Here is a 27,341-nt window from a genome sequence, read left to right as displayed (position 1 = left end):
AGGAAGGGAGAGGGATAGAGAGCTAGAAACATCGATGAGAGAGAAACATCGATCAGCTGCCTCCTGCACACCTCCCACTGGGGATGTGCCCGCAACCAAGGTACATGCCCTTGACCGGAATCGAACCCGGGACCCTTGAGTCCGCAGGCCGACGCTCTATTCACTGAGCCAAACCGGTTTCGGCTTTTTTTTTTTCCCCATGTTTAACTACCCAGACATTTCAAGGGTTTGTTACCATAGATGCAAAAAGACAGGCTCAATTAAGGTAAAGGTTGACCTTGTCAGTGAAGATACTGGCCTAGGATGTAACTGTCCCACCATAACTGCGTTTAGTTAAAGTTTAATTTCAGACCATCCTTTGTGGTTACTTTAGGTGTCTGAGTTTGCAAGACCGCCATGCAGGCATCCCCTGAGCTTGTCAGGTGAGCATGTGGCCCCTTTAGCCCACAACCCCTTCTTCTGCAGACTTCGCCTTGTAAGCAAAGTGCAGTGACTCCTCATTTTAACTGAAGAGAGGTGAGACCCTCAGTCATGAACGCATGGTCACCAGGATGGAGAGCAGTGTTGGGACATGGTTGCTTTTGACCTGGCTCCCTTGTCTCGATCCTTGAAAATAAAATGTGAGACAGCGGTCGGCCACCTCCCACTTGGGACCAGTGAAAACCACTTTGGTGTTTGGCTCAAGCCTGGTGCAGAATGGAGTCCAACACGTAGACCAAAGAGCCAGCTCCAGATCTAAAGAGCTTCTGAGAGCACTTCAAAATAGCATTGTGCAACTTCCCAAGAGACGGTGGGGGTGCAGTTTACAGAGATGACGAGCCTGATTGTGTCCTTAAAAATCCATTGTTCTGAACCAGTTCACCTTAACTGGGAAAAAACTAAGAAAATCTCCAGGTGGCTAGAGTGCAAAGTAGCTCCATATCTGATAAATGTTCCTGTCCTTTAACAAGACAAAAGTAAACTTCAGATGGAGGCATGGGCTAATTATCTCCTTTGCTGGTTCAGCAGGCTTCTCGTTGTTCATTGTTTTCTTTCTGAATCAGTTCATTCCCTGAGGTGTAGTCATTGATCCTCTGCCCTCTGAAAGCTCCTCTCTGCTCATGACCGGATTGTCCTAAGAGAAGGACTGCAAGACTGCAGACTTCTCTCCCAAGTTCCGACCTATGTTGCCACCTGCCTACTTGCCCTTTCCTATTCAGAGGGCCTCAAATGGCATTCAGTGCGGCCGGCCCCAAATAGTTTTCCCCATTCTGCTCCCAGCTGCCCTCCCTCCAATCTACTCTACACCTCCACCTCAAAACACCAGGCCAGAACCTTTGGTGCTTTCAATGTTTGACATTCACCTGTCTTTTTCTTTTTAAACATATGGAGAACTTCAAAGGTATACAAAGAATAATATAATGGACCTCGAAGTACCCACCACCAGCTATAGGAAATTCATGCCCAATCTCACTACATCTAAATGCCTCTCACTCTCTTGCTATAGGACATTTCTGAAGCAAACCCAGACCTGTAATTACATCTGTAAATATTGTAGTCTATCACATATACTCATCACTACTTAAAATCATGGTAGTTATTAGACCTACCTTGTTATTAAGTGTGTTAATAACAAAGCACATATTAACCCCTTATCAGATATATTGGGTGTGAATGTTTTCTCCCATTGCATAGGTTGCCTTTCATTTGAAGCTTTTTAATTTGATGTAGTAGTTTTTATATTTTTAGACTAGAGGCCTAGTGCATGGATTCATGCACCGGTGGGGTCCCTCGGCCTGGCCTGCGGGAATCGGGCTGAAAGCGGTTCTCTGACAACCTCCAAGGGGCCTTGATTGTGAGAGCGTGCAGGCCAGGCCGAGGGACCCCACTGGTGCACGATCAGGGCTGGAGAGGGACCGTGGGAGGGCTCCAGGGCATGTCCGGCCCATCTTGTATAGTCCGATCAGCCAGACCCCAGCAGCAAGCTAACCTATTGGTTGGAGCATCTGCCCTCTGGTGGCCAGTGTGTATCATAGCGACTGGTCAAATGGTCAAATGGCCAGACACTTAGTATATTAGGCTTTTATTATATAGGATGATTGAAAAAAAGAACAATATTTCATGCTATGTATAAGTTTATGGAACTCAAATTTCAGTGTCCACATTCACTAGAACATGGCCATACTTATTTGTCTACATATTTATGGCTACTTTGTACTACTAGATAGAATTGAAAGTTTGACGGACAATGAATGGCCAGCAAAGGCTACAATATTTAGTCAATGGGTCTTTATTAAAAGTTTGTTGACCCTGCATTAGAAGAGCATAAGGGTCCTGAGGACTGGGACAATGTCTCCTATTTCTTTGATCACTTCAGTGTCTAGTTCAAGTCCATAGGAAGAATCAACAAGTCTCTATTGGTTGAAAGACTGTACTAAGCCCTTCGTTGTACATGCCTGCCAGTTTGGGAACCTTAGTAAATATTACTTCCCCCTTAAGTTTTTCCCTACGTTTCACTCAAGGACTCACATTCCTTTCCCTTGAATAATAGGAGAACTTCATCTTACATTTTATATTTAGCAACAGGACAATGAGAAGAGGGGCGAATGTCTCCAGCTCAGCTTTACTGTTAAAGGAAATTACTAAGTAATGAGGCAAGCTCCCACTACAGCGCTATTGCACAATGTGAGTTATTGCACAATAGAAAAAGTGACCAAAGGAGACCAGCCTAGAACACATTTTTTCTCTGTGTGCTGATCAATGCAACCTTGGTTCAGTTCAAATGATGCTCCTCCAAGCTAAAGGGTCAGAAAGTCCCAGCCAAAGCTCAGCGCTCCCGCAGAACACCTTGCAACAAGGAAGTGTATCCCAAAAGCCAAGGAAATAAACCAACTCCCTACGTCTTCTTAAAAAAACAACAGTAGCCGAAACCAGTTTGGCTCAGTGGATAGAGCGTTGGCCTGCGGACTGAAAGGTCCCGGGTTCGATTCCGGTCAAGGGCATGTACCTTGGTTGCAGGCACATCCCCAGTGGGAGGTGTGCAGGAGGCAGCTGATCGATGTTTCTCTCTCATCGATGTTTCTAGCTCTCTATCCCTCTCCCTTCCTCTCTGTGAAATATCAATAAAATATATTTAAAAAAAACAACAACAGTAAATACATGTACAGTATCACCCTCAAAATCGGTAGTTTTAAAAGGCAGTAATGTGGTACAGAGGAAAAGAGTCAGGCTTGGAAGCAGCATCTAGGTTGAAATTCCAGTTTGTCCCCTTCTGCCTTGGGAAAAAATCAAATTCTCTAAGCCTCAAATGCTCCATGTATACAATAAGGGAAAGGGGGAAATAACACCTCTGAGGGCTACCAAGAGGACGAAGCAAGATGAGACATGTCAATCATAAAGCACTATGCACTTGCAGATAGTGTTCAAGGTGGGGTATAAGAACATTTCGTGCACTGTGGCTGGAGGCCACACCAAGCAAGTCGCCTTGTATAAGCTTGTTTGTACATTCATTTATTCATTCACATCAGAAATGGTGCTTAAATAATGTTTGTATGCTTAAATGCATATGAAGCAACGAAAACTTAAAAAAAATAAGTGAATCAGAAAATAGGACTAAAGGCAGAGATGTCAGATTGAATAAAGCGAGGAATAAAGTAATAACCAGTACTTCCTAAAAGTTGTGGTACCCAATGGGATATTACTCAACCATAAAAAAGAATGAAATCTTGCCATTTGTGACAGCATGGATGGACCTAGAGGGTATTATATTAAGTGAACCAAGTCATTCAGAGAAAGACAAATACCATATGATGTTACTTATATTGGAATCTAAAGACCAAAATAAATGAACAAACAAAACAGAAACAGACTCATCGATACAGAGAACAGACTGATGGTTGCCAGAGAGGAGAAGGCTTGGAGGGCTGTGTGGAAAAGGTGAAGGGATTAAGAAGCACAAATTGGTAGTTATAGTAAAATAGTCCCAAGGTTATATAATACACCCATAGGGAATTAGTCAATAATACTGTAATAACTATTATGATATGGTGCCAGATGGGTACTTGAAATATCGGGGCGGGGGAGGGGTCACTTTGTGAAGTATATGGTAGTCTAACACTGTGCTATACACCTGAAACTAATACAAAATAATATTGGATATAAGCTATACTTGAAAACAAAACAAGACAGTGCTTCCTAGACTTTGGATTTTCTGAATCAGTAAAATGTTCCCAAACCCTGGGAACTGACAGAAGCATTCTACCATGTTCTTTTGCCAGGTAAAGACATTAAAATACCAAAATAAAACATGCCAACAAAGGATCCTACTATTAACCTTCACCATTATTTTATTTAAAAAAACAACAACAGCACAACTTTCTTTTGATAACACCTACAAAGTGGAAAAACATTATCTCAGAATACAGGGTAGTGGGTTTAGTTTTAAGAAATGACATGTTATTACTCATATTTCGTCTTGGGTGGATGAGAACCGGCACACACAGCAGTGGCTTAGGAAGGGCATTTGTGAGTCAGTGATAAAACGACCTCGATATTTGCCAGGCAATGGATCCCAACTCTGACCCTGGAGCCCATTAACCAGTGCGGGGCTGGAGATACCATCAGTTCCTCGTGGAAAGAAAAGTTATTCCTGGAAGCGCCCCGAGGGAACGTTTTCCTGGCTCTCCTTAAAAGGACCTCGTGTAAGGTGTTAACAATACCCCAGGCTGAATAGGGCGTTTTTATAAAACGTATTCTCCCAATAAGGGCAAATGGGATGCCAGAGTGCAGCTCGATAAAATAAATTTTTCTGGGTCCAGTCCAGGCAAACAGCTCTTCACTGGGGCTGATACGATACAAGGCCTGATGTTAGGGGATCCAGAGTCCAGAGGGCCAGTCGGACTGTGCATCTTGCAGGCAGTTTTCCAAAATGATATTTTCCTCAGCCAAGCTTTTGACAAACATTGAGTGTTCCATGAGCTGACAATCCTTTTATGGTTTATCTGGAAATCAGATCCTGTGCTGATGGTTAAACAAGGAGTCACATACTTGAACACCCAGCTCATCTGTGGGAAGGACTGACATATTTCTTAGGACAGTTGAGAAACCCGATGAGGTAACAAGGAGTAAATAGAGGGAAACCTAGAAAGCTTTTAATCTAAGGGAGGTACCGTATCCAGGGGTGGGCAAACTTTTTGACTCGAGGGCCACAATGGGTTCTTAAACTGGACCGGAGGGCCGGAACAAAAGCATGGATGGAGTGTTTGTGTGAACTAATATAAATTCAAAGTAAAGGAGCGGAGGGGAGAGCAAGAGAACCGGATAGAACAGCCAGATCCGGCCCGTGGGCCGTAGTTTGCCCAAGGCTGGTATAGACATTGCATGAACTCACAAATGTCATGCTGCAAGTTATTTTCATTCATTCATTCATTCCATATATATCGAATGACCACTGTATGCTAGGCTCTATTCTATGCATGAGATACAGCAATGAACAAAACAGAAGATGATTATCTTTCCTCATGCAGGAGGGGAGAGAAACAGATGACAAATGATAGACAAGGAACTAATATAATATATTAGAGGGCAATAAATGCTACAGAGAAATAAATCAGGAAAAAGGGATAAGAATGTGTGGTGTGTGTGTGTGTGTGTGTGTGTGTGTGTGTGTGTGTATGTGTGTTGTGTGGGTGAAACACTGTTTTCCCTTTTCAAAAGCTTGACCAGATGCCTCAGAGGGAAGGTGATATTTCAACAAAGACCTAAAGAAAGTGAAGTAGGGGGCATTGTGGCTGTCTGAGGGAAGAGCATGCCTGGCAGAGGGAATGGGGAATGTGATGGTCCTGGGGCAGGAGAGTGCCCAGCAGGTTTGAGTAACAGCAAGGCCAGTGTGGTTTGAGCAGCGAGAACCCCAAGGCAGCAGCATGGAGTACAGAGGTCGTGGTGTGGGGATGGCGAAGGGGAGATCCTACAGGGCGCTATAAACCATTATAAGGACTTTGACTTTTAACCTGGGAAACCAGGAGCCAGGGGAGGGCTCTAAGATGAGTAGTGGCTTATCCCAGCAGTATTTTAACATGTTCACTTGGCTGTTGCATTCAATATAGTCTGCAGGGTTGCGGGGTAAAAGCAGGGAGACCAGTTAGGCAGCTACTGCATCTTCTAGGAGAGTTTACACATCATGTACCAGCAACGCAGCAATGGCATTTGGGATAAAATGAAGTGGGGGATCTTGCCATGTTGGAAACGTAGTCATTTTAGTAGTCTGGGTAAGGATCCCTGGGATCCGTAACTCTGACAATTAGAAAGAAATTCTCACAGACCCTAGACAACTTCAGATATCACAACACAGGGTGGTGTGCTAGGCTCCGCTCTTGATGCCTAAGCCCACAAAACCAGCTCAGATGGGAAGGGGGAAGCCCAAGGAGAGGCGAATATTATCAGAGAGCTGCATGGAACAGTTGCTTGTGTGGAGCAATGATTTAACAAGCAAGAGAGGGAACTGAAAAGGGAAGTGGAACCAGCACCGAGTTTTATCTGCTTTGTCCATAAAAGGAGATTAGACGCTTCACTGAAGCTCACGCTGGGCTCAAGGATCAGTCCACTTGTTCTCACACGACATGGGTTTATGTGGTCTCATCGTTGTAAGCACGAGTTCTCTCAAGCAGTAAAAGTTCTGTTTATTTAAACTGCTGAAATCCCAAAACTACATTGGTTAACTGCTCCCTTTACTTTTTATTACTCCATGGCTTTTTCTCATTCTTATGCCTTTCAAAAGCAATTTCAGGGCCCCAGCATCACAGGCAAGTCAATGTAATGGACTCTCTGATCTTTTCTTTTTGAAAGAAATATTTTTATTTATTTCAGAGAGGCAGGGAGAGAGAGAGAGGAACATCAGTGATGAGAGAGAATCATTTATGGGTTGCCTCCTGCACACCCCCTACTGAGGTTTGAGCCTGCAACCCAGCATGTGCCCTGACTGGGGAATGAACTGTGACCTAGTTCAGTGGTCTGCAAACCGCGGCTCGCGAGCCACATGCAGCTTATGAGCCGCGGTTTGCCGCTCTGTTGACTAATGAGTTTGCCGACCACTGTCCTAGTTCATAGGTAGAAGCTAACCACTGAGCAATGCCGGCCAGGCTGGACTCTGATCTTGACTTCAATCCATTTACTTGTTGTGAAGAGTATTTTTTATAGCTCATTAAGACACGTGGGCTGTTTAGATGCTAACAGTTATGCCTTGGGTTGGTATGATTGGCAAATTACCCAGCATTGGTGCTACAATACTACCTCCCCCCATGCCTGAGGCAGGTGCTGCTTCACAACCTCCCACTCTTTCCCACGGAGTTTGAACTTGCCTCTGAAACCTTCTCCTGACAGCCCAGGTATCACCATCGTCCAGGTTCCAGAAAGTCACTGCCAAGTCCTGGGAGCAAGCACACCCACGGAGCCACCCTCGGGTTCTAGCCAGTATAAGCCCTGTTTATGCCAATTTTGGAAGTAGGCTCTCTAGTCAAGAACTCTTACCTTATTATGTACATTTGGAAGTTAGGTGAAAACGTATCATAGCAATAAAGCTTGGATTTCTAACTATGATAAACATTTACTAACCAATAGACCTAATAATCTATACTAATAAAAGGGTAATATGCTAATTAGACCAAGAGACCTGGGAGATCTTCCAGACATCCTTCCGGACAAAGCCATGGTGGCAGGGCCAAGGCAGAGGCAGTTAGGGGTAAGTGGGACAGTGGGGGTGGGGGAGCAGTTGGGGGTGATCAGGCCAGCAGGGGGGCAGTTGGGGGAGATCAGGCCAGTAGGCAGGTGAGCAGTTAGGAGCCAGCGGTCCTGGATTGCGAGAGGGATGTCAGACTGCCGGTTTAGGCCCGACCCCAGGCAGTCAGACATCCCCCGAGGGGTCCCAGATTGGAGAGGGTGCAGGCTAGGCTGAGGGACAACACCCCCCCTGCAAGCCGCCGCCCCTGTGCACGAATTTTGTGCACCGGGCCATTAGTAATGAATACTTTTATTAAAGGTCTCTTTTTTTACATTAGCCAAAAACTTTTCATTCTAGATCAGCCGTGGGCAAACTACGGCCCGCGGGCCGAATCCGGCCCGTTTGGCTGTTCTATCCGGCCCGCGGAGCCGAAAGAGCGGAGGGTTCTCTTGCTCTCCCCTCCGCTCCTTTACTTTGAATTTATATTAGTTCACACAAACACTCCATCCATGCTTTTGTTCCGGCCCTCCGGTCCAGTTTAAGAACCCATTGTGGCCCTCGAGTCAAAAAGTTTGCCCACCCCTGTTCTAGATGCACCAATACTTCTTTTAATTTTTAAAAAGTCAAGTGGCCTCTGCTTTCTTTCAGCCTCGGGGCTTCTCACTTGATTGAATGACATCATGGATCAGTTTTCCAGAGCTCTGAAGCCGTCTTCTAGATGATGTTCATGATCCTGGCCTTTGGCAATGAACAGTTCATTCTGCTGCAATGACTAAATTGGGAAAGAATCTATAGGGGAAGCCCCAGAAGAATGATCCACGGCAGGGTTCAGGAGGAGCAGGAGGTGCAGAGGTTGTCTACACAAGGAAATGGTAGCAGCCAGGATGTGGAAGCCTCCCTACCTGGGGCTCCACTCACTGGGCCACGGGGTTAAGAACTGGTGTCAGCTGAATGCCCCATGTGCTCCTGGGTCACACCAGTCATTAGAACCAGGGGCCTGAAGCCGGGTCACAGTAGAGTTTGGCCCCATTCCCTACTCACTTTCGTTATTGGAGACTTAAAGAACTACCAACAGAACACCTTCGTGGGCCTCCAGCGAGCTCGGTGTCGCCCCAGCCTGTGGCATGGCCGTGTACCGTGTACCAGCTCTGCTGGGAGTCACCCACCTGCAGGACAAGGGGAAGGAGCTACTTCCTTCCTGCCGCAAAGGCGCCTGCAGGTGAGAGCTGGGTGGTTAGCTCTTCCTTTCCACTCTGCACTGGGACAACACGATGTCCCCTCCTGGTTTGACACCCTTCACCCTGCCATCCGCCCCAAAGTCCCCTTTACCATTTCTTCCAGAGCTGCTAGAAATGAGTGCAAATGAGGCTGATGGGACTACTTCCTACTCTAAACCATTGAGCTGAAACTTGCTAGTTTTCCGTGGTGGAGTGCGGGGCAGGAACGTCTTCCCCCTCCACTGCCTAGGTCTGCCTCTGCCCCCCACCCTCCCACTTCCTTCTGTTATGACCTGATTAGGCCCCCATTTGGCTGCCTGCCTGTACCCAAGCTTTCCCGTCCTCTGGAACTGGGGACGAGGGTGGAGTGGGAGTGAGGGAGCAAGTGAGGAAAAGAAAAAGGAATGGAGTGGCAGAATGGTAGGTGGTTCTAGTCAAAATGTTCTGTTAGCAGAGCCCAGCCTTGGCCTGACCCCTCCTCCCAGAGGCAGGGCTAGCAGGCAGGGTTGTTAGATAATAGTTTCAAGCATCATGTGCCGGGTCATGTACACAAGGCGGTTTAGGGGTGTTAATGAAATGGATGACAGTGCACCTGTCTGGACATCCTAGCACCGGAGGTAAGAGTGCTCAGCAGGCTGCTGCAGGGAGGGGATGGGAACTGTAGGTTGCCTTGGAGACAAAGATGTGAAATAATTACGATGTGACCCTAGTGACGATATGGCTTAACTGGTTTACCTGGTCTTGTAACCTAACGAAGAACAATTTCCATAACCCAATGAATGTTCTAATCATTAAAATGTTCATGTCTGATTATATTCCTCACCTCTTTTTAGGAAAGATTTGAGGCTAAGTACACAAATAATTGTGCTTAGTAACGAAGAATGAGCTAAGTGCTACAAGAGGGCTACACAGTGGCCAGAGAGAAAGTGTGCTAGAAGGAACTCTGGCCTTGGGTGGTCCCAGCACCTATCAGCTCGTGGCCTCCAGGAGGCATTAACCTCTTAGTTTCCTCATCAGTCAAGTGGGCTTCATTCACTGCCGCTCTTCAGAGTTTTTGTGAGGCTTAGAGACAATAAATGTAAAGTACCTACCACAATGTCCCAAATAGATGAGCCTTCATGAATAACAGCTACCACTACTACTGGAGTTTTTTTTTATTTTTTTAAAAATATCTGACTTCTAAAAAATGTTTTTATTGATTTTGAGAGAGAGGAAAGGAGAGGGATAGAGAGATAGAAACATGGGTGAGAGAGGAACATCATCAACCCGCTGCCTCCTGCATGCCCCCTAATGGTGATAGAGCCTGCAACCCGGGCAAGTGCCCTGACCAGGAGTGGAAACGGTGACCTCTTGGTTCCTGGGTCGATGCTCAACTGCTGAGCAACACCAGCTTGGCTACTACTAGAGTTTTAAAACAAGCCGTGATAAAACTTCTGTGTGCCATCTAAACATACCTTCCTGGATGTGAGCATCCACAGAGGAGTGGGATCAGGGAATCCTAATCCCAGCAGCTCCAAGAGTCTGGCTCAGCTTCTGGGAACATACTCTTCAGGAGACAGGGAGGAGGAGAGGGCACCTTGAACCCCTACGTGCCTCCTTTGCCCGGGTAACCATCACCGCTGCCATAGGGTGAGGCCCACTTTACATTCACTTTCCCATTTTATCCTCACGATGGTCCTATAAAGTGTGTACAGGTAAGAGAATGGCGGCCCAGCAGCTTGCCTAGGCCACGCCAGTGGTGGAGTTGGGATTTGGGTTCAAGTCCAAGCTCTCTGGCACTGCCCTACAGTGGGCCTCCAGCTACACTAAACAAAACAATGCCTGCCTCCTGGGATTCTCCACCACTGCCCGGTCCCCTCACCTTTACCTCACTCTTCTCACCCCCTTCACTCATCTCCAGGGTTGTGCTCTGTACTCTACTTCCTTCAAATCCCACATGCTTCTTCTGAAAGTGAAATTGCCTTCCTCCTAGGAGCACGCTTTCTTAGCCCTCTTACATGTGTCCAGTGTCTCCTTCCAAGGCCCTTGGGAACTTCCCCAAACCGGATCCATGGGTAGGCACCCTGCCTCTGTGTGTGATGAGAGAGAGAGAGAGAGAGAGAGAGAGAGAGAGAGAGAGAGAGAGAGCGCCCAATCCAGCCCCTGCACCACCCCCGCAGCTGTTGGGAAGAGGGCTCACTGGTGTTCCCTAGGGGAGAGCACTTCAGCCTTAGCCCCTTTGCTAAGCCCCTGATGTCCTGATGTTCCTGCCTTGCCTGCCAGGGCCCCATAGGATGTCTTGGCCTCACCCCACTCCCTGCCATCCTCCAACCCTAGGGCAGGAAGAGGCGATGGGAGAGCCAGGTGGCCGGCTGCCTTCCCCTGTTCTGTGCAGTTTGCCCCTGGTCCCTTTCGGAGGGAGAAGGCGAGAGTGCAGATGAGGCCAGGCTCCCGCAGGACCTCGAGCGCGGGCGGGCAGTGCCACCTGCTGAGAGCCCCGCTGGCCGGCCACCTGCTATAAATAGGCTGCTGAGGACAGAGTGTGCGGCCGCACATCCCGCCACGAGGGCCTTAATCTCGCGCGGGCTCTGCGTCCCGGGGCCCCAGGCGAACCGCAGGCCAGGACCCTGCGCTGGGACGGCGCCCCGACACCCTCCCCCGGGCCAGGGCTGGAGCCCCCGGGCGGCCGAGGATGCACCGCCCGGAAGACCAGAGGCAGCGAGGGGCGGGAGGCCGCGGCGGACCCGCACTGCAGCAGCTGTCGTCCGCGTGGGGTTCGCCTGTCCCGGCCGTGCCGCTCCGGCGGTCACACGGCGCAGCGTGGAGGGGGGCACCGCGTCCCCCTCGCAGGTCCCCGGGGACCGAGTCGGGAGATCCCCGCTCCTGCCCTCCCCTCGCCTCCCCCGCGCTCGCCCAGCCCGGGAGGAGGAAACGCGAGCCGCGCGCAGACACCTCCTCCTCCTCCTCCTCCTCCTCCTCCTCAGCCTCCGCTGCCGCCGCTGCCGTGCCTGTTGCTGCCGCCGCCGCGGACGCCAGACTCGCTGGATCCCCAGCCGGGCGAAGAGGCGGGAGCCGAGCCGAAGGCCCCCTCCCAGCCCTTGCGGCTGGAAGCACGCTGCCAGGGGGCACGATGGACGCCCCGCCCGCCCAGGCCGTCCCCAAGCTGCCCCCCAGCACCTGAGCGCCCCGGTCCGGCCCCGCGCCTGAGCGCGCCGCCGCACAGGTAGGCGCCTTCTCCGGCCGCGTCCGAGCCACGCGGCTGGTTCCTCCCGGGGCATCCCGGCCGCACCCCACCCCCAGCCCCAGAGCTCCCGGGCCCGCGGAGGAGCCGGATTCGGGCAGCCCAGGGGCGTTTCTGAGGTCCGGGAAACCCGGGGGCTCTCGGGGGAGGAAGTTCATTGCCACCTCCTTGCCCCCTCCTTGGACCAAATCGAAACCTTCTAGTTCTTAAGGACCTAGGAGCTCGGAGAGCCTCCCTCCGTCTTCCTCCCCACCCCTGCTCTAAGGTCCTCGCATCTCCCTCCTTCCCCTCCGCCTAATATATCTGGCTAATGTGTTTGTAAGGCGACCAGATTGGGGGATGGACGGTTAGAGTAATCCCATGCCACCCTTGAAAAGTTCAGGGTATTTCGCTGTAGTAACTTTGGCAGCTGCACCAGTGCGCTCAACATTTCTTTCTATGGGCACATCCTGTCCCGTCATTTTGAAACCCTGCTTAATTGTTTCTAGCAGTTTCCTGATTGGTCTGTGATTATGGGACCCCCCTCAAACTTGGAGACACGTTGTTGTTTTTACTTTAAAGAAAGAGGAGTCCTTTTCTTTGGAATCCACCTAGAGGCTGCTTTACCCGTTGTAAGTTTATTGATACAGCTTATTCTCGGCAAGTCTCTTAGAAAGGAAAAAAAAATGAAAGCGATAACTGTTCCTTCCACTAACCAGTTTTTACAGTGCCCCACATTAATGGACAGGCATTCACTTCATGTAGATCTCATGCCTCCTTTTGGATCATTTCATTGATTAATATAATCAGAAAGAGCATTTAAATATGACCTGGTTTATACGGATCACACCCAAGAAACTCAGCTATCTCTACAAGTCCAAACGTCTAAACGTTTTGCACTGTGCTTAAGCTGAGCTGCAGCGGCCCTGATAAAAAGCCCTTTTTAGGAAAGCAGAAATTCATTCTCTTCCCCAGATTCCAGATGGGATTGGTTGGAGTTGGGAATGGCCACCTGTGGGTTTTGTTGTGTGCTGAGAGCCTGCTCTGTGTGGGAGGGGTTGGGTGGAAGAATGAATGGGCGCTGTCTCAGGAGGCTGGGAATCCACCTTGCCCGACTCTTGATGTTTCTGAACAATTCCTGTTCTATCTCTCCCTTGGGTTAGGGAGCCCTGGGGCAGGTGAGTCCTGGAGTTGAGCTGGCTTCTCTTGTTGGGAGGAGCTCGTCCCTGGGAACCTTGAAGACATTCAGGAGTAAGGACATTGTATGAAAAAGTTTGTCAACAGAAAAGGGTTGACAACTATTGTAAACAGGTGTTTTGCATCTGTTGGGAATGGAATGCTATCACAGTCTCAAATCTATTTTTTCTAATCAAGTTATAGGGAAATAAGACTCTCAGAAGTGCTTTCTTGCCAGATTTATCTACAAGTAACCACTGACAAAATGAGCTACTGGATAGTGAGCATAGCTGTGAGTAAAAGGATGAAATGTGTTTTTTTTTTTTTAATATATTTTATTGATTTTTTTTTTTTTTTTTTTTACAGAGAGGAAGGGAGAGGGATAGAGGGTTAGAAACATAAACATCGATCAGCTACCTCCTGCACACCTCCTACTGGGGATGTGCCCACAACCAAGGTACATGCCTTTGACCAGGATTGAACCTGGGACCCTTCAGTCCACAGGCCAACGCTCTATCCACTGAGCCAAACCAGTTAGGCCCTAACTGTTAGGTCAAAGGATGAAATTTTGATGGGACATTTTCTTTTTTTTAAAAAGTTGTTTTATTGATTTTTTTTTTTTTTGAGAGGGAGAGAGAGAGGGGAAGGGAGTGGGAGAGAGAGAAGCACCCAATGTGAGAATGAAGTATCAATTGGCTGCCTCCTGCATGCCCCCTACTGGGGATTGAGTCCACAATCCCAGCATGTGCCCTGACTGGGAATTGAACTGGCAACTCTTCAGTGCCCTGGATGACACCCAGCCAATCAGATGATAATGAAAATAAATGCCTTTATGTGGATTTGTCTAGCTGTTTGCAAACCAATAAAATAGGAGGAAAATTCATTGATTTTATAAATTATTAATTTAAAAAGTAAAGTTTTGCAAATAGGACTGTGACATAGCCTACCATTATCTTTCCCACAGAGCACTCTGGGGATTTCCCCTTTCACTACGATAACATTTCTGGTTGGGTGCCATCATGTCAGTGCTACCCTCTTATCCCATTATGACATTGTTTGTCATAGTACCAGGGGGTATGAGGAAGAAGGGAAACTCTGAAGAAACATAGCTTGCCCCTTCTCTCTTGTTACCCAGCTATTGACAATCTCTGTCTCCTAGTTCACTAGAAAACAGCCTTTGCCCGGCCAGCGTAGCTCAGTGGTTGAGCTTTGACTAATGAACCAGAAGGTCATGGTTCGATTCTGGTCAGGGTACATGCCGGGGTTGCGGGCTTGATCCCCACTGGAGGGTGTGCAAAAGGCAGCTGATCAATGATTCTCTCTCATCATTGATGTTTCTCTCTCCTCTCTCCCTTCCTCTCTGAAATCAATAAAAAGATATATATTAAACACACACACACACACACACACACACACACACACAGCCTTTACCAGAAGGACTGCATTGACAATCAGATGTACCCCCATGGGGAGCCAGGTGTGGGTAGTCGGTTCCTTTCATGCCCAGATCTTCTTGGATGTACCCCTGGGAAACAACCAGGAGTGCTGTACTAAGCAGCACTGAGCTTACCTATTTCCCATTCACACCTACATCTCCAGTCATTATGGTGCCTGGAGTAGGGCTGCATGCTTGAGAGGATTTTGTTTCTGAATATGTTTTAATTGTATGTCACAAAATGACAACTCCCTCAAACATATTTTACTCCCTTCATAGCATTTCTCTGAAGGTCCCTAGTTTCCACTCTTCAGATTCCTCAGACCTAACATGTGTATCAGCCCATTTGGGGGCTTCTGTCTGCTTGTGTGTGGGTGCCTTGGCATAATTTGCTTTGCCCTTTTCCTTACCTTCTCAAGTTTAATGGCTGTGTTAGTTCCAGAGTGAAATGTTTCTCAGGCCTTCTCTTTTCTTGATCATTAAAAGCTGGAGAAGCAGAATCTGTTCATTAAAAATGACTGCGAGTCCACTGAGCAGAGTGTTGGTGATGGCAAAGGGTTACCTTACAATGGCCTTTGCTGACTTTTATCTTCAGTTCTTCCTTCCCAACCCCACACACTGATAAAAAATATTTTTAAACCAGATTCTTCACAAAAGATAGGAAGGTTTCCATTTTCAAGATTTTGACATTTTCAAGCCGTGATTTCCATTGGATGGATTCTTAGATGTAAGGGCAGTGTGTCTCTTTTCTTCAGGTTTCAGATATTCAGCAAAGATTAGTCAGATTTGGGCCACACGAAACAATCTCGGCACCTAGGCCTCAGTGAAGCTGTGCGGAACGCAGGGAGCATGCTCAGCGCCATCCGAGAGGCATTTAGGCTGGAGTGTGCCTGTTTCCTTGTGACAAGCAGCAGCCCTTTTTCTCTTAAAAAAAGAATAGACATATCTAACAACACATCATTTATGATCAGTGATACTACCCTGCCAGAATAGGTAAGCATTATGGGTTCATCGTCAAACTTAATTCAACTATGTGAAGTTCCTAGAACAGTGCCCGGTATGTAGTAATACTCAAATATTACTTATTGCTATTATTTAATTGTTTAAGAGTAGAGTATAACTTTGACATTAGATTTGGATTACTGAGGCCAAGAAAGATTTGTGTAGAAAAACAACCCAGCTAATCCACTAGAAAGAGGAATTTTAGAGTTATTCCCTTCTAGAGATATTCTTCTATCTCAAAGAACAGAAATTTGGGCATAAGACAGGTCTGGATTCAAATCCTGCCTTCACCATTTACTAGCCAGGGGACCCTTAGGTAAAATGGGGGTGATAAAACATGCTTCTCAGAGTTGTAAGACTACATATATGTAATATCCAAGAAGAGGCAATTAATCAACCTAGCAAAGTAGTTAAGCCCAAGTACAAACTCTGCCGAAGGACCTGGGTTCAAAACCTGGTTCTGCCACTTGCTACTCGTCTGACCTTGAGCAAGTGACTTCAGTTCTCTGTGCAGCAATTTTCTTCTCATTTTTCTTCTTTAAATCGGAGCTGATAATGATAGTATTTCATAATAGTCCTTATTCCAGTGTGATGATAATAATCTTTATTGTCCAAGGTGGTTGTGAGAGCTAAATTGGATAAGAGACACAAAAGTGCTATTATGTGTTAACAATTATTACTAATAGAGGAATGGATAAAGATGTGGTACATATATACAATTGGGATGATCACTTTGTAAGGTGTCTAAATGCCTGATCACTATGTTGTACACTTGAAACTAATATAATATTGTATGCCAACTGTAACTGAAAAATTAAAAATAATTAAATACTAAAAACATACTAGTATACAGGGTGTCCCAAAAAATATACATTTTGAATAATTATTAATTCCAACAGGTTAAATATGAAAAGAGAGAAACATCAATTGAGCTATCACCTGTTAAAGTGTGTATACATTTTTTTGGGGACAGCCTGTATATTACTATTCCTTTTAGGAGAATAAGTAACTTAAAGCAGCTATGCCAGGAGGGAGGGTTATACATAATCCCAGCTAGGACCCCACCCACCACCCCTTTATCCTGTGCAATACAGTAGAAGAGAGTACAGGAGGTGACAGTATAAGGACTAGCCTTAAATTGGCTCTGTTTTACATAGGAAGGAAATAAATGAAACATCATTTCTTATGTGTCAAATTAGAGAGGCGCACACTGGTGTGGGAGCAGTCTTCTTTTTTTAAAAATTTTTATTGTTGAGATGATTACAGATGTTCCTCTTTTTACCCCCCATTTTCCTCCTCCACCCCAGGCCTTCACCACCCTACTGTCTGTGTCCATAGGTAATGCATATATGCATATAAGATCTTTGTTTAATCACTTCTCACCCCCCACCCCCCTTCCCTCTGAGAATCATCAGTCTGTTCCATTTCCATGCCTCTGATTCTACTTTATTCTTTTCATTAGATTCCTTATTTATTTTGATTTTTAAATTTGTTGATAGGTATGCATTTGTTGCCATTTTGTTCATATTTTTTTTATCTTTTTCTTCTTTTTCCTCTTCCTAAAGAATACCTTTCAACATTTCATGTAATACTGGTTTGGTGGTGATGAATTCCTTTAGCTTTTTCTTGTCTGTGAAGCTCTTTATTATTCTTTATTTCAGTCAGTTTATGCTTAATTTCTGACTGGGCCTTTTCCATTTTTTTTTGGAGGTTTCGAAGATTTTTGAGTAACCTTATAACCTTGGTTTTGAACTCTATATCCAGTAGTTTGCTTTCTTCCATTTCTTTCATTTGTGACATGTTTCTTTGTCTCTGCATTTTGGCTGCTTCCCTATGTTTGTTTTAGAGCTGATATGTCTCCTTGAGTTGGTAGAGTGGCCTGTGTAGTAGGTGTTCTATAGGGCCCAGTGGCTCTGCCTCCCCAGTCAGTCACCTTAGCTGGGAGCTCTAGGTGCACCCATTTGTGGGCTGTGAGCACAGTCTTGTTGTGGTTGAGACTTGATTGCTGTTCGTGTCACTGGGAGGAATTGACCTCCAAGCCAATTGGCTGTGAGGACCAGCTGTGACTTCAGTGGGAGAGCTGCTGTGCAGGAGACACCCCTATGGAGCAGGACTTGCTTCATTAGGGCTTTGGTGCTCACTGAGTCTGCCCCTTGAGTGTGTGCTTATGGATGTGTAGAGTTGTAATCTGGTATGGTCTGACACTGACCACTGGGTACACTGGCTCTTGGGTCTCCAGGGAGGTGCAAAGTCAGCCACTGCCTGAGGCCACCCAGCAGGAGCTACAGGGAGATCTGCAGATTTCTCTTCTTTGTATTGGCCCAGACGAGGCCCAGCTATGAAGCAAAGGAGGCTGATGTTGGTGCTGGGTCTTGGACCTTTTATTGATAGGTTTGGAGCTCCCTGACTCAGCTGCAGCTTGTTTGATTTTAGCCTGAGCAAGGACAGGCCATGTATATGCAAAGCAGCTGCAAGCAGCTTGGGTGGAGTTGTAAATTGAGTGGGGCGGGGTCTCAGGGAATCACAAGGTGGAGCAAACAGAAATAGCTGTCCGTCAGCCCTGCAACTGGAAGTCCCAGCATAGGAACAGTGATTCCTGCCAGCACCTCCGTCTGGGAGAAAGCCATCCCAATATGAGTTCCTGCCCTGATGCTGGACAATCCAGTTCCTCCTTGTGTCTGTGTCCCGCCCCAACCAAAAAACAAAACAAAACAAAACCTCTTTGAGGTGCTGGAGCTCAGAGGAAGCAGGACCTTGTAAGTTCAGTTCGTGGTGCCGGCCTTTTAAGAGGAACAGCTGGGTCTCCAGCAGCCTCTGTGTCACTAAGCTCCAATGCACACTGGTTTTTACAGCCTGTAGTTCTTACTGCCTGTAGGGACTTCTTTTCCCAGCTCTGGGACCCTGGACTGGGGGGCTGGTGTGGGACCCCTGACTCCTCTGGGCTCCACAGAGACAGTCTCCCTCCTGATTAAAAAAGCAGCACACGTGGGTGCCGGACCAGCCCATTCAGGGCCTCCACACCTCTCACCAGTCTCAGTGTGCTTTCTTCTGTACTTCTATAGTTGTAGGAATTCCATTCAGGTAGCTTTCCAGTGGTTCTGGATGATGGTTGTTCTGTATTTTTGTTGTAATTTTGATGTGGTTGTGGGAGGCGGCGATTACAAGCGATTACCTATGCTGCCATCTTTAGACCATCATGGGAGCATTCTTGATGTTGAAAAGATTGGAAGCCCTGGCTCTAGGAGCTCCATATGATGGTGAAATAGACAACTGCTCCAAAGGGACCTGAGGATGATTCTGGAGTGAGCAACACACTGCTCTGATTGGGTGGCATGCTATGTAAAAATGGACATAGTTTAGCCAAGCCAGTGGTTTTAGAATAGACTGCTCAGGTGGCAGAATAATTCTGTTCAGCCACGTGACCGTGACCGACCGCTCTGTCTGGGTTAAACAACTGAAAAAATTAACCACTGATTTGCCAGGGACAGGGCTGGGGGTGGGGGTGGGGGGAAAGAATGAGCAGCCATCTGGGGACTCCCTGCCCCAGCCTGGAGCCAGAAGCTTCCAACATACCTCCCTTTATTCTTCTTTCTTCCCCTCTTCCCTCCAGTTCCGAGGAGGTGAGGGCAAAACCCGCAGAGGCAGCAACATTCTCAGCCACTGGAAAGTCCCCATCCTACTCCCTGTGGTTTGCTGGCAAAGAGTGGATGGGGGGCTGGGAAGAGAAAAGGTTCCCAGTAGTGGCTTTCTCCTAACCCCCACCATCACTTCCTGGCTTCCTGATCAGTCAATCCCATCCTTCCTTCATGTACCTCCTCCACATTTATGTTCTTGACAGGAAGATGAGAGCAGCTTTCCATCCCCACACAATGCTGAGGACATTTGGTATCATACATTATGAAATTAGATTCACCAGATTTTAGAGATATAAGAACATTTGGGGATGATCCTGTTCCATTATCTTATTGTGCTCCGCCTGCACGGCCATTGGTGAACCTGAGAGGGGGTGGTGAAGGATTTAGAAAAGACAGACAAGAGAAGAAAGCTGTGTCTAGGTGGGACGCTGCTCTCTCTGATGGAGAGACAGTGCCACAGCCTGTAAGCCGAGTCTTTATTTTATAGCCAGACTAGTGGCCCGATGCACGAATTTGTGCACATTAAAAGGGGATTAATTAGAGGAAATAATTTAATATTGCTCTTTGCCCTTTCTCTATAATAGAAGTGTCAGAGATGAAAGAAAATTAGTAAAATGTATATGAAAACCTTCCTCCTGTCAGAGTCTGGGGCACACCACGGGACCCAGAGTCAAGTCCCTGCCCACCCACATGTGCCTCAAAATGGCATGAGATCCAGACCCGGCCGCCCACCCCCCCATTGGGCTAGATCCAGACCCGGCCATTCCCACACTTGTCAAGCCCCGCTGGGCAGGGGACGTAGCCTCAGGTTCCCTGGCCCAGCGCCAGGACAGGGGGCGTGGCCTGAGGTCCCCCAGCCCAGACCAGGGCGGGGGGCGTGCCTTGAGGTCTCCCGTCAAGCCCTGCCAGGTGGGGGCCATGGCCTGAGGCCCCCCATCAAGCCCCACGGGGGTGGGGGAGGGCATAGCCTCAGATATGAGGCTGCACCGTCAGGCGGGGGTGCGCAGCCTCAGATCCCCCGGCCCAGCACTGGGAGGGGGGCACAGCCTCAGGTCCCCTGTCAAGCACCACCGGCAGGGGGGTGCAGCCTCAGGTCCCCCGTCAAGCCCCGCTGGGCGGGGGGGCGCGGCCTGAGTTCCCCCGACTCAGCACTGGGGGTGCACCTTGAGGTCCCCCATCAAGCCTTGCTGGGTGGGGAGCACGGCCTGAGGTCCCCTGTCAAGCCCCGCCAGGTAGGAGGGCGCAGCCTCAGGTCCCCTGGCCTGGTGCTGGGGCGGGGTGTGCGGCCTGAGGAGGGCGCAGCCTCAGGTCCCCCAGCCTGGTGCTGGGGTGGGGGGTGCAGCCTGAGGTCCCCTAGCCCAGCACCAGGATGGGAAGCACACCTTGAGGACCCCCATCAAGCCCCACCAGGCGGGGGGCGTGGCCTCAGCTTCCCTGGCTTGGCGCTGGGGCGGGGGTTGCGGCCTGAGGTCCCCATCAAGCCCCACTGGGTGGGGGTTTCGGGGTCCCCCAGCCTGGTGCCAAGGCGGGAGGCGTGGCCTGAGGTCCCCTATCAAGTCCTGCCGGGAGGGGGGTGCAGTCTGAGGTCCCCTAGCCCAGCACCAGGATAGGAAGCGCTCCTTGAGGTCCCCTGCCAAGCCCCACAGGGGTGGGGGAGGGTGTAGCCTCAGGTCCCTGCTGATTGCTCGTTAAGGCTCCTTATGGGAACTTGGCCTCAGCTGTGGGTGTAGCCATCTTTGTGATGGAGTGATGGTTAATTAGCATATTCCCTCTTTATTAGATAGGATTCCATGAGGCAAAGGAATGGCATGGTTACAACGTTCTTGCAGGTTTCAAATCTACTCAATTATATGCACCGGATCAAGCTTTGTTTACTTGCTGCACCTCCTGAGGCCCATATCACTTAGCCACATGGGACCACAGGTTCGGACCATAAGGTCAAGTTTACAACTATAGCCTTTGGCTATAATTGTGCTGGGACTTACACGTGGCTTTGCCACGAGAGGATTGTGCCCTCTCATTAGTCCCAGGCTTGAACCCGTCCAAACGCTGTAGCCGCTCTCCACACTTACGAGAATAAACTTGAACTTTGGAGAAGTTAAGTAACTTGCTTTCTTAACTGCACCCTTGAAATTGTTTTCTTTTGGAAACTGAGGTTCTTTGCAGCACTTGGAAGGGAGTCAGGGACTTGGATTGTCCTAATTCTGTCACCAAAGTTGGACAAGTCACTTATTCTCCAGAACCCAGTTTCCTCATTTCAAATATGAGGGGCATTTCTGAATGGCTTAAAAAGACCTTTCTAGCTTTAAAATGGTATGATTCTAAGTGCAGGCTTCCTGGAATATGTTTAGCAGGATCCACTAACAAGATTATTGAAGTTGTTTTAATGGAAAGCGTCGCTGTGTTTCGGATAGCTACCATGTTTATGGACTGTGGAAGGTAGGAGTTGTGTAGAACACAGACGATCTCTGTGAATGATGGGGCGTGTACACACAGGAACATAACGAGCTCACTGGGAGAGCAGATCATACTGAGAGGCCTCTTGGAATAGGTGGTTCAACCTGGGGCTTAAAGGTCAGGGGTTGTGTGCAAATGATGTGGGTTGAAATGGTTTAAAAAATAATCTAATGGTTTGTTAGTATTTTTTGAATAGTTCATCTGTTTCATGGAACTTTTTATTGAAAAGTAATACAAACAGTTACTTAGTCTGTTACTATGAATCTTATGTCAGCAAAATCTGAATTGCTTATAAATGATTATGACTGTGTCTGAGATAGAACTTATTTGATAGTTTATAAATAGTATTAAGGCCCAGTCCACTTTTTACAGAGATACTAAGAATGTGCCCCAGCTGGTTAAAAAGTGAAAACTTTAGGCCAGGGTGGGGAACCTTTTTTCTGCCAAGGGTCATCTGGATATTTATAACGTCATTCGAGGGCCATACAAAATTATCATCTTAAAAATTAGCCTGCTGTATTTGGTCAGACATTTAACGAACTCACCCCTAAGGTCTTGGCAGGGCCAGAGCAAATGATTTTGCACCCCTGCTTAGGCAATCAAATGAAATGGCAGAACTGATTAATGACTGATTATTTACCAAGTGATTTAAATGACTAAATTCTGCACTTTTTTTTTTTTTTGCACTAAGTACAGAAAACTAAATAAGAAAACTGAAAGTAGTTCTGAGATGCTGTTGCCATCAAATTAATAACTGCTTCATCTACACTGATTGACAGATCCTGGGTCTACCCTTTGTAATAATTCTAGTACTTCTTTAATCATGTCTTGGGATTAGCAGTTGTCAGCAGTTGAACTTGAAACAGATTCAGTTACCGGAGTGGACACTGACCTAGACATTTAATGCTACTTTCACCTGTAGGTTAGAGAGAGGAAAAAGGCGAGAGAGACCAATATTTATGGGGTTATATGAACTTCAAGTCTGTTCTCATCATCAAGAGAAGCTATACTTTAAAGGAAAGGAGACAGGGAATGAAATATGTTGAAACTCTAAATAGGGGCTTATTTCTGAACTTTTGAACATTTAAAAGAAAAATATTGCTCTAAGCTATGTTCAAAGTATATTATAAAAATCCACCCAGCATATGTGCATATATATATCATGTAGAAAAACATGGAGTAAAAAGAAGAGACTTCTAGTTCAGAAAAGGTTTAGAATAATATTGGTTTTAGAAATCCCAAACCTGAAGAGTTTAAGAAGCTTTCAGTCTTGTTGAGGGATACCTCTTTAAACTCTTAAAGTAAATGTGATGATTAGATACGAAGTGCAGAAGGTTGTGGTGACAGATGCCCCAAATCACCTTGCAGGAAAGAGGTGGTCGTTGCTTGACCTGTGACTTAAACGTGTGTTGGAATTAATTTAGAGGACCAGAGTGGGAACCATTGGGAGATGATTCTGCATGTGTCTCATGTTTCCACATGTGTCACATGTTGTGAGCAGAGGCCCGACCTGCCTTTGTTCTGAAGTACCTTTTCAGTCTTTTTTTAAAAAAAAAAAAAAAATAGCAAACAGCCATGGAAGACAGACTTAGTGTCTCCCTCTGGAGCAAAGGGCAGACATGCTTACTGCCCATTATAAAATATTTGGGCTCCCATAGCTCCTGTAACCCAGTGTGGATACAGGTGTTGCCTGGCCTGTGGGAATTGGGGGTTGGGGAACTAACACACATATGACTCCCTGGCTGCTGCTGTTGCTCTGAGTGATACTTGTCTTTTGTCTCAGACCCAGGAGTCTCCTGTCTCCTACCAGAAGGCTCACTGTGGCAGGCTAACTGTTAAAATCTCAGAGCCTTTACAGTTTGTGGCAGGAGTTGTGTTCCCGGGAGGGAGGAACAGTATGCACTATGGCACAGCGGCATGAGAAATCACATCTCCCATGGGGAGCCATAACTAGATCTCTATCTTCAGAGCCAAAAGGTGCATGAAGGAGGGTGCATGAGGGGAGCATGTAGTTGGACCGTATTCTGAAGAGACCTTGTATACCATGTAGAAGACTTTAGATGTTATGGGGCAATTATTAAGAAATGTTTAGCGGAGGAATGACATGATCAATTTTTTGTGTTTGTTAAATTACTCTAGGAAATATGTGAAGGATGGATTGAAGGTTGGGGCTCTTTTACTCCAGTTGAGAAAAGATAAGACATATTTAAATGTAGAGCCAGTTCAGAAGTAGTGGTAGGTGAAGAAGGGATCCGAATGATTCATCTTAGTCTATAACAGCGTACCGTAGACTGGGTGGTTTATAAACAACAGAAATTTATTCCTCACAGTTCTGGAGGCTGGGAACTTCAAGATCAAGGTGCTGGCAGATTCAGTGTCTGGTGATGGCCCATTCCTGGTTCATGCCATCTTTTTCTGTACCCTCACTTGGTGGAAGGGACAAAAGAGCTGTCTGGATCTCGGTTATAAGGGCACTAATTCCATTCATGGGGGTTCTTCCCTCATGATCTAATCACCCCAGAAAGGCCCAACCTTCTAAAATCAGCACATTGAAAATTAGGATTTCAACATATAAATTTGGGGAGAGAGGATAGCAACGACTCGTTGGCTGTGGCTTAGCCAATAAAATAAATATTGATGCTGGTCACAGAGACATAACTTATAGGAAGGAAGAGAAGTTTTGGGAAGGAGAAAGGGGAGAGGTGAGACTGAGTTAGTTTTAAAATAACTAAGTTGAGACTGAGGTGCCTACAGGCTACCCAGGTGGAACTATTTCATGGCTTGTACTGATCTGGAATTCTTTGAGGTTCAGCGGGAGATGAACACTGGGAATCCTCAGGGTGTGTGTGGTAGATGCATTTTTGTGCAGCACTCAAGAGGAGAGGTTGAGAATGAGGTGCAGACGCTCACTTCACCTGTGGCCAATGACTCAGGCTCTCTAGGCCTCAGTTTCCTAGGTCGTAAAAGTGGCAGTAATAGTAGTCTCTCACTGAGACGAGGGTTGGAGGTGAAGGGTGTTATGAAGATGAAATAACACATGCAGAGCACCGGTACTTAATAAAAGTAAGCTGTTAGCAGCAGCAGCAGCAGCAGCAGGATTATTGGAATGTGACACCAAGATATTAGGTGTCAACAACCAAGAGAATGCAGGTAGAATGAGGGGAACCGGGAAAGAAAGTCATCACAGAATCTGAAAAGAATCAACCCAGAGAGGTTAAGATAAGAGAACCACAAGTTTTAAGCAGGAAGGGGAGTGGTCAACATTGAGAAATTCATCAGAAAGGACAAGACAGTTAAGAACTAAAAAGCCCCCTTTGGATTTCACAACCAGAGCATGTGGGTGACCTTACCAGGAGCAATTGCAGTCGCTCCTTGGTGCTTCTAGTCACAGTCCAGATTGTGGGTGGACACTAGGAAGTAGAGACTGTGTAGATTTTATTTTGAAGAAATTTATGGAGAGAAGGAAGAGTTGTGGCTGGGGGAGGTTTGAGGTCAAGGGGAAATATCTTTATTTTTAAGATGGAAGAGTCTTCATTCACTACTTTAAAATATTGATTGAACCTATTCTGAGTCAGGCGCTGTGCCAGGCACCAGGCATAGAATGGTGAATCAGATAGATGTGACCCCCGTCTTTATCGAGTTCCTCCTCAGCATGTGTGTACATGCTCAGGAAATACACGGGAGAATGACTATCCAGGGGCAAAGCAGGGGTCCTCAAACTACGGCCCGCGGGCCACATGCGGCCCGCCGAGGACATTTATCCGGCCCGCCGGGTGCCGCTGCCTGTCCTGCTTAGCAGCCGACTCGTCCCGGGCCCACAGTGCGCATAGGAATTTGTTCATAGTTTGTTTTTTTTAAACTACAGTCCGGCCCTCCAATGGTCTGAGGGACAGTGAACTGGCCCCCTGTTTAAAAAGTTTGAGGACCCCTGGAGAGAATAGGGCTTGAGGTGCTGTAGACCACTCAGCTCTGAAAAGAAGAGTTTCATCATCCAATGGAACAAGCAGATGTTAGGATATATCAAATATGGTTGTTGTAAATCACTCGTATGGAGGAGAAGGCAGTTGAAAGTTTGGGTCTAGTAGAAGCCACATCCTCTACTGATAAGGACGGGCAAGATGCTGGGGTGATGGCTTACATGAATGAAACAAAACGATATTTATGACAGTGTTTGGAAAATAATGGGCACCAAGTACCTGTTAATAGAATTGAGTTTGTGATTCAGAATCTCTGAACTATGCCAGGGAGAGACTTTTAAACTTTAAGTGGTATCCTAAGCGATAGATAAGGTGTTAACACTGGTCTGGTTCAGCAGACTATGATAATGGATAGCTGATATTTTTTCTTTTGTGAGGGGTGGGGGTGTGTTACCAGGACTGAATATGATTATCTTAAAAAACTCCTTGAAGCATATGTTAAATAACATGACAGGGTTTCAGGCTGTCCTAGGAGCGTTATGTTGTTTTTCATAGTGCCTGCCTTTGTGGGCTCTGTGAAACTTAACTTTAATAGGAGTTTACCAGTGGGATCTTTGTAACCCGCCGTCAGTGTGACATTTAGGACATATTCAGATTTTATATGAAATGCAATTTCAAGAATGCTCTTTCTCCGCAGAGCAGCATATTTGAACGAATATCCATTTCTTCCTATGTTTGGGTTTTCAGGCTTTTAAAATTGAATTTATTGGGGTGACATTGGTTAATAAAATTATGTAGGTTTGAGGTGTACAATTCTATATAATACACCAACTGTATATTTTGTGTGTTCACCAGCCCACGTTGGGTTTCAGACTTTTAAGTTCCTCTGAAATAATAACTCTTTGAAAGTAGTTTTGCTGTAACTTCATCAAATTCGAATGCCTCTGTTTCTCCCCCAGGCTTCTGCACCAGGAGCAGGTCAAATAGGTTGCTGGGTCTACCATCGAGAAGAGTGGGAACGTGTTGCTGAGTTTCCAGACCTTTCCCAAGATGGAACCAATCACATTCACGGCGAGGAAGCATCCGTTCCCTAGCGAGGCCTGGGTGGCCTTCGGCCTCCAGCTGGTGGGCTCCTTGCCTGTGCATTCCCTGACCACCATGCCCATGCTGCCCTGGGTCGTGGCAGAGGTGCGCCGGCTCAGCAGGCAGTCCTCCAAAAAGGAACCCAGCACCAAGCAAGTCCGGCTTTGCGTCTCGCCCTCTGGACTGAGATGTGAACCTGAGCCCGAGAAGACTCAGCAGTGGGATCCGCTGATCTGTTCCAGCATCTTTGAGTGTAAGCCTCAGCACGCTCACAAACTGATCCACAACAGTCACGACCCGAGCTACTTCGCCTGTCTGATTAAGGATGATGCAGCCAGTAGGCAGAGTATCTGCTACGTGTTCAAAGCTGATGATCAAACAAAAGTAAGTGGAGGCGGGGATCAGAACTATTAAGGTGTGGCAGGATGGTTTTTATTGTATGGAAGCCTGGACATTTATTTTATGTACTAGAGGCCCAGTGCATGAATTCGTGCATGGGGGGGGTGGGTTCCGGGCAGCAGGAGAGG

The 27,341-nt window shown here is 47.1% G+C and overlaps 1 protein-coding gene across 4 annotated transcripts in view; it reads left to right on the top strand.

The window, feature by feature from the left end:
* Positions 1–11,804: 11,804 nt before the first annotated feature.
* The window catches only part of TBC1D1 (TBC1 domain family member 1), a 216,615-nt gene continuing 201,078 nt past the window's right edge, over positions 11,805–27,341 (top strand). For 3 of the 4 annotated variants that reach the window (XM_080645395.1, XM_080645397.1, XM_080645396.1), the window contains exons 1-2: positions 11,894–12,112; positions 26,691–27,198. In XM_080645395.1, the coding sequence (XP_080501521.1) occupies positions 26,782–27,198 (417 nt within the window). In that variant the 5' untranslated portion in view covers positions 11,894–12,112; positions 26,691–26,781. Of the gene's footprint in view, positions 12,113–26,690; positions 27,199–27,341 lie in introns of all 4 variants that reach the window. The other variant, XM_080645394.1, reaches the window with a different exon arrangement.

Source organism: Plecotus auritus (genome assembly GCF_963455305.1).
Source record: "Plecotus auritus genome assembly, chromosome: 1".
Taxonomy (NCBI): domain Eukaryota; kingdom Metazoa; phylum Chordata; class Mammalia; order Chiroptera; family Vespertilionidae; genus Plecotus; species Plecotus auritus.
Note: the sequence above shows the minus strand (reverse complement) of the source record. Positions and strands in the feature narration are given on the sequence as shown.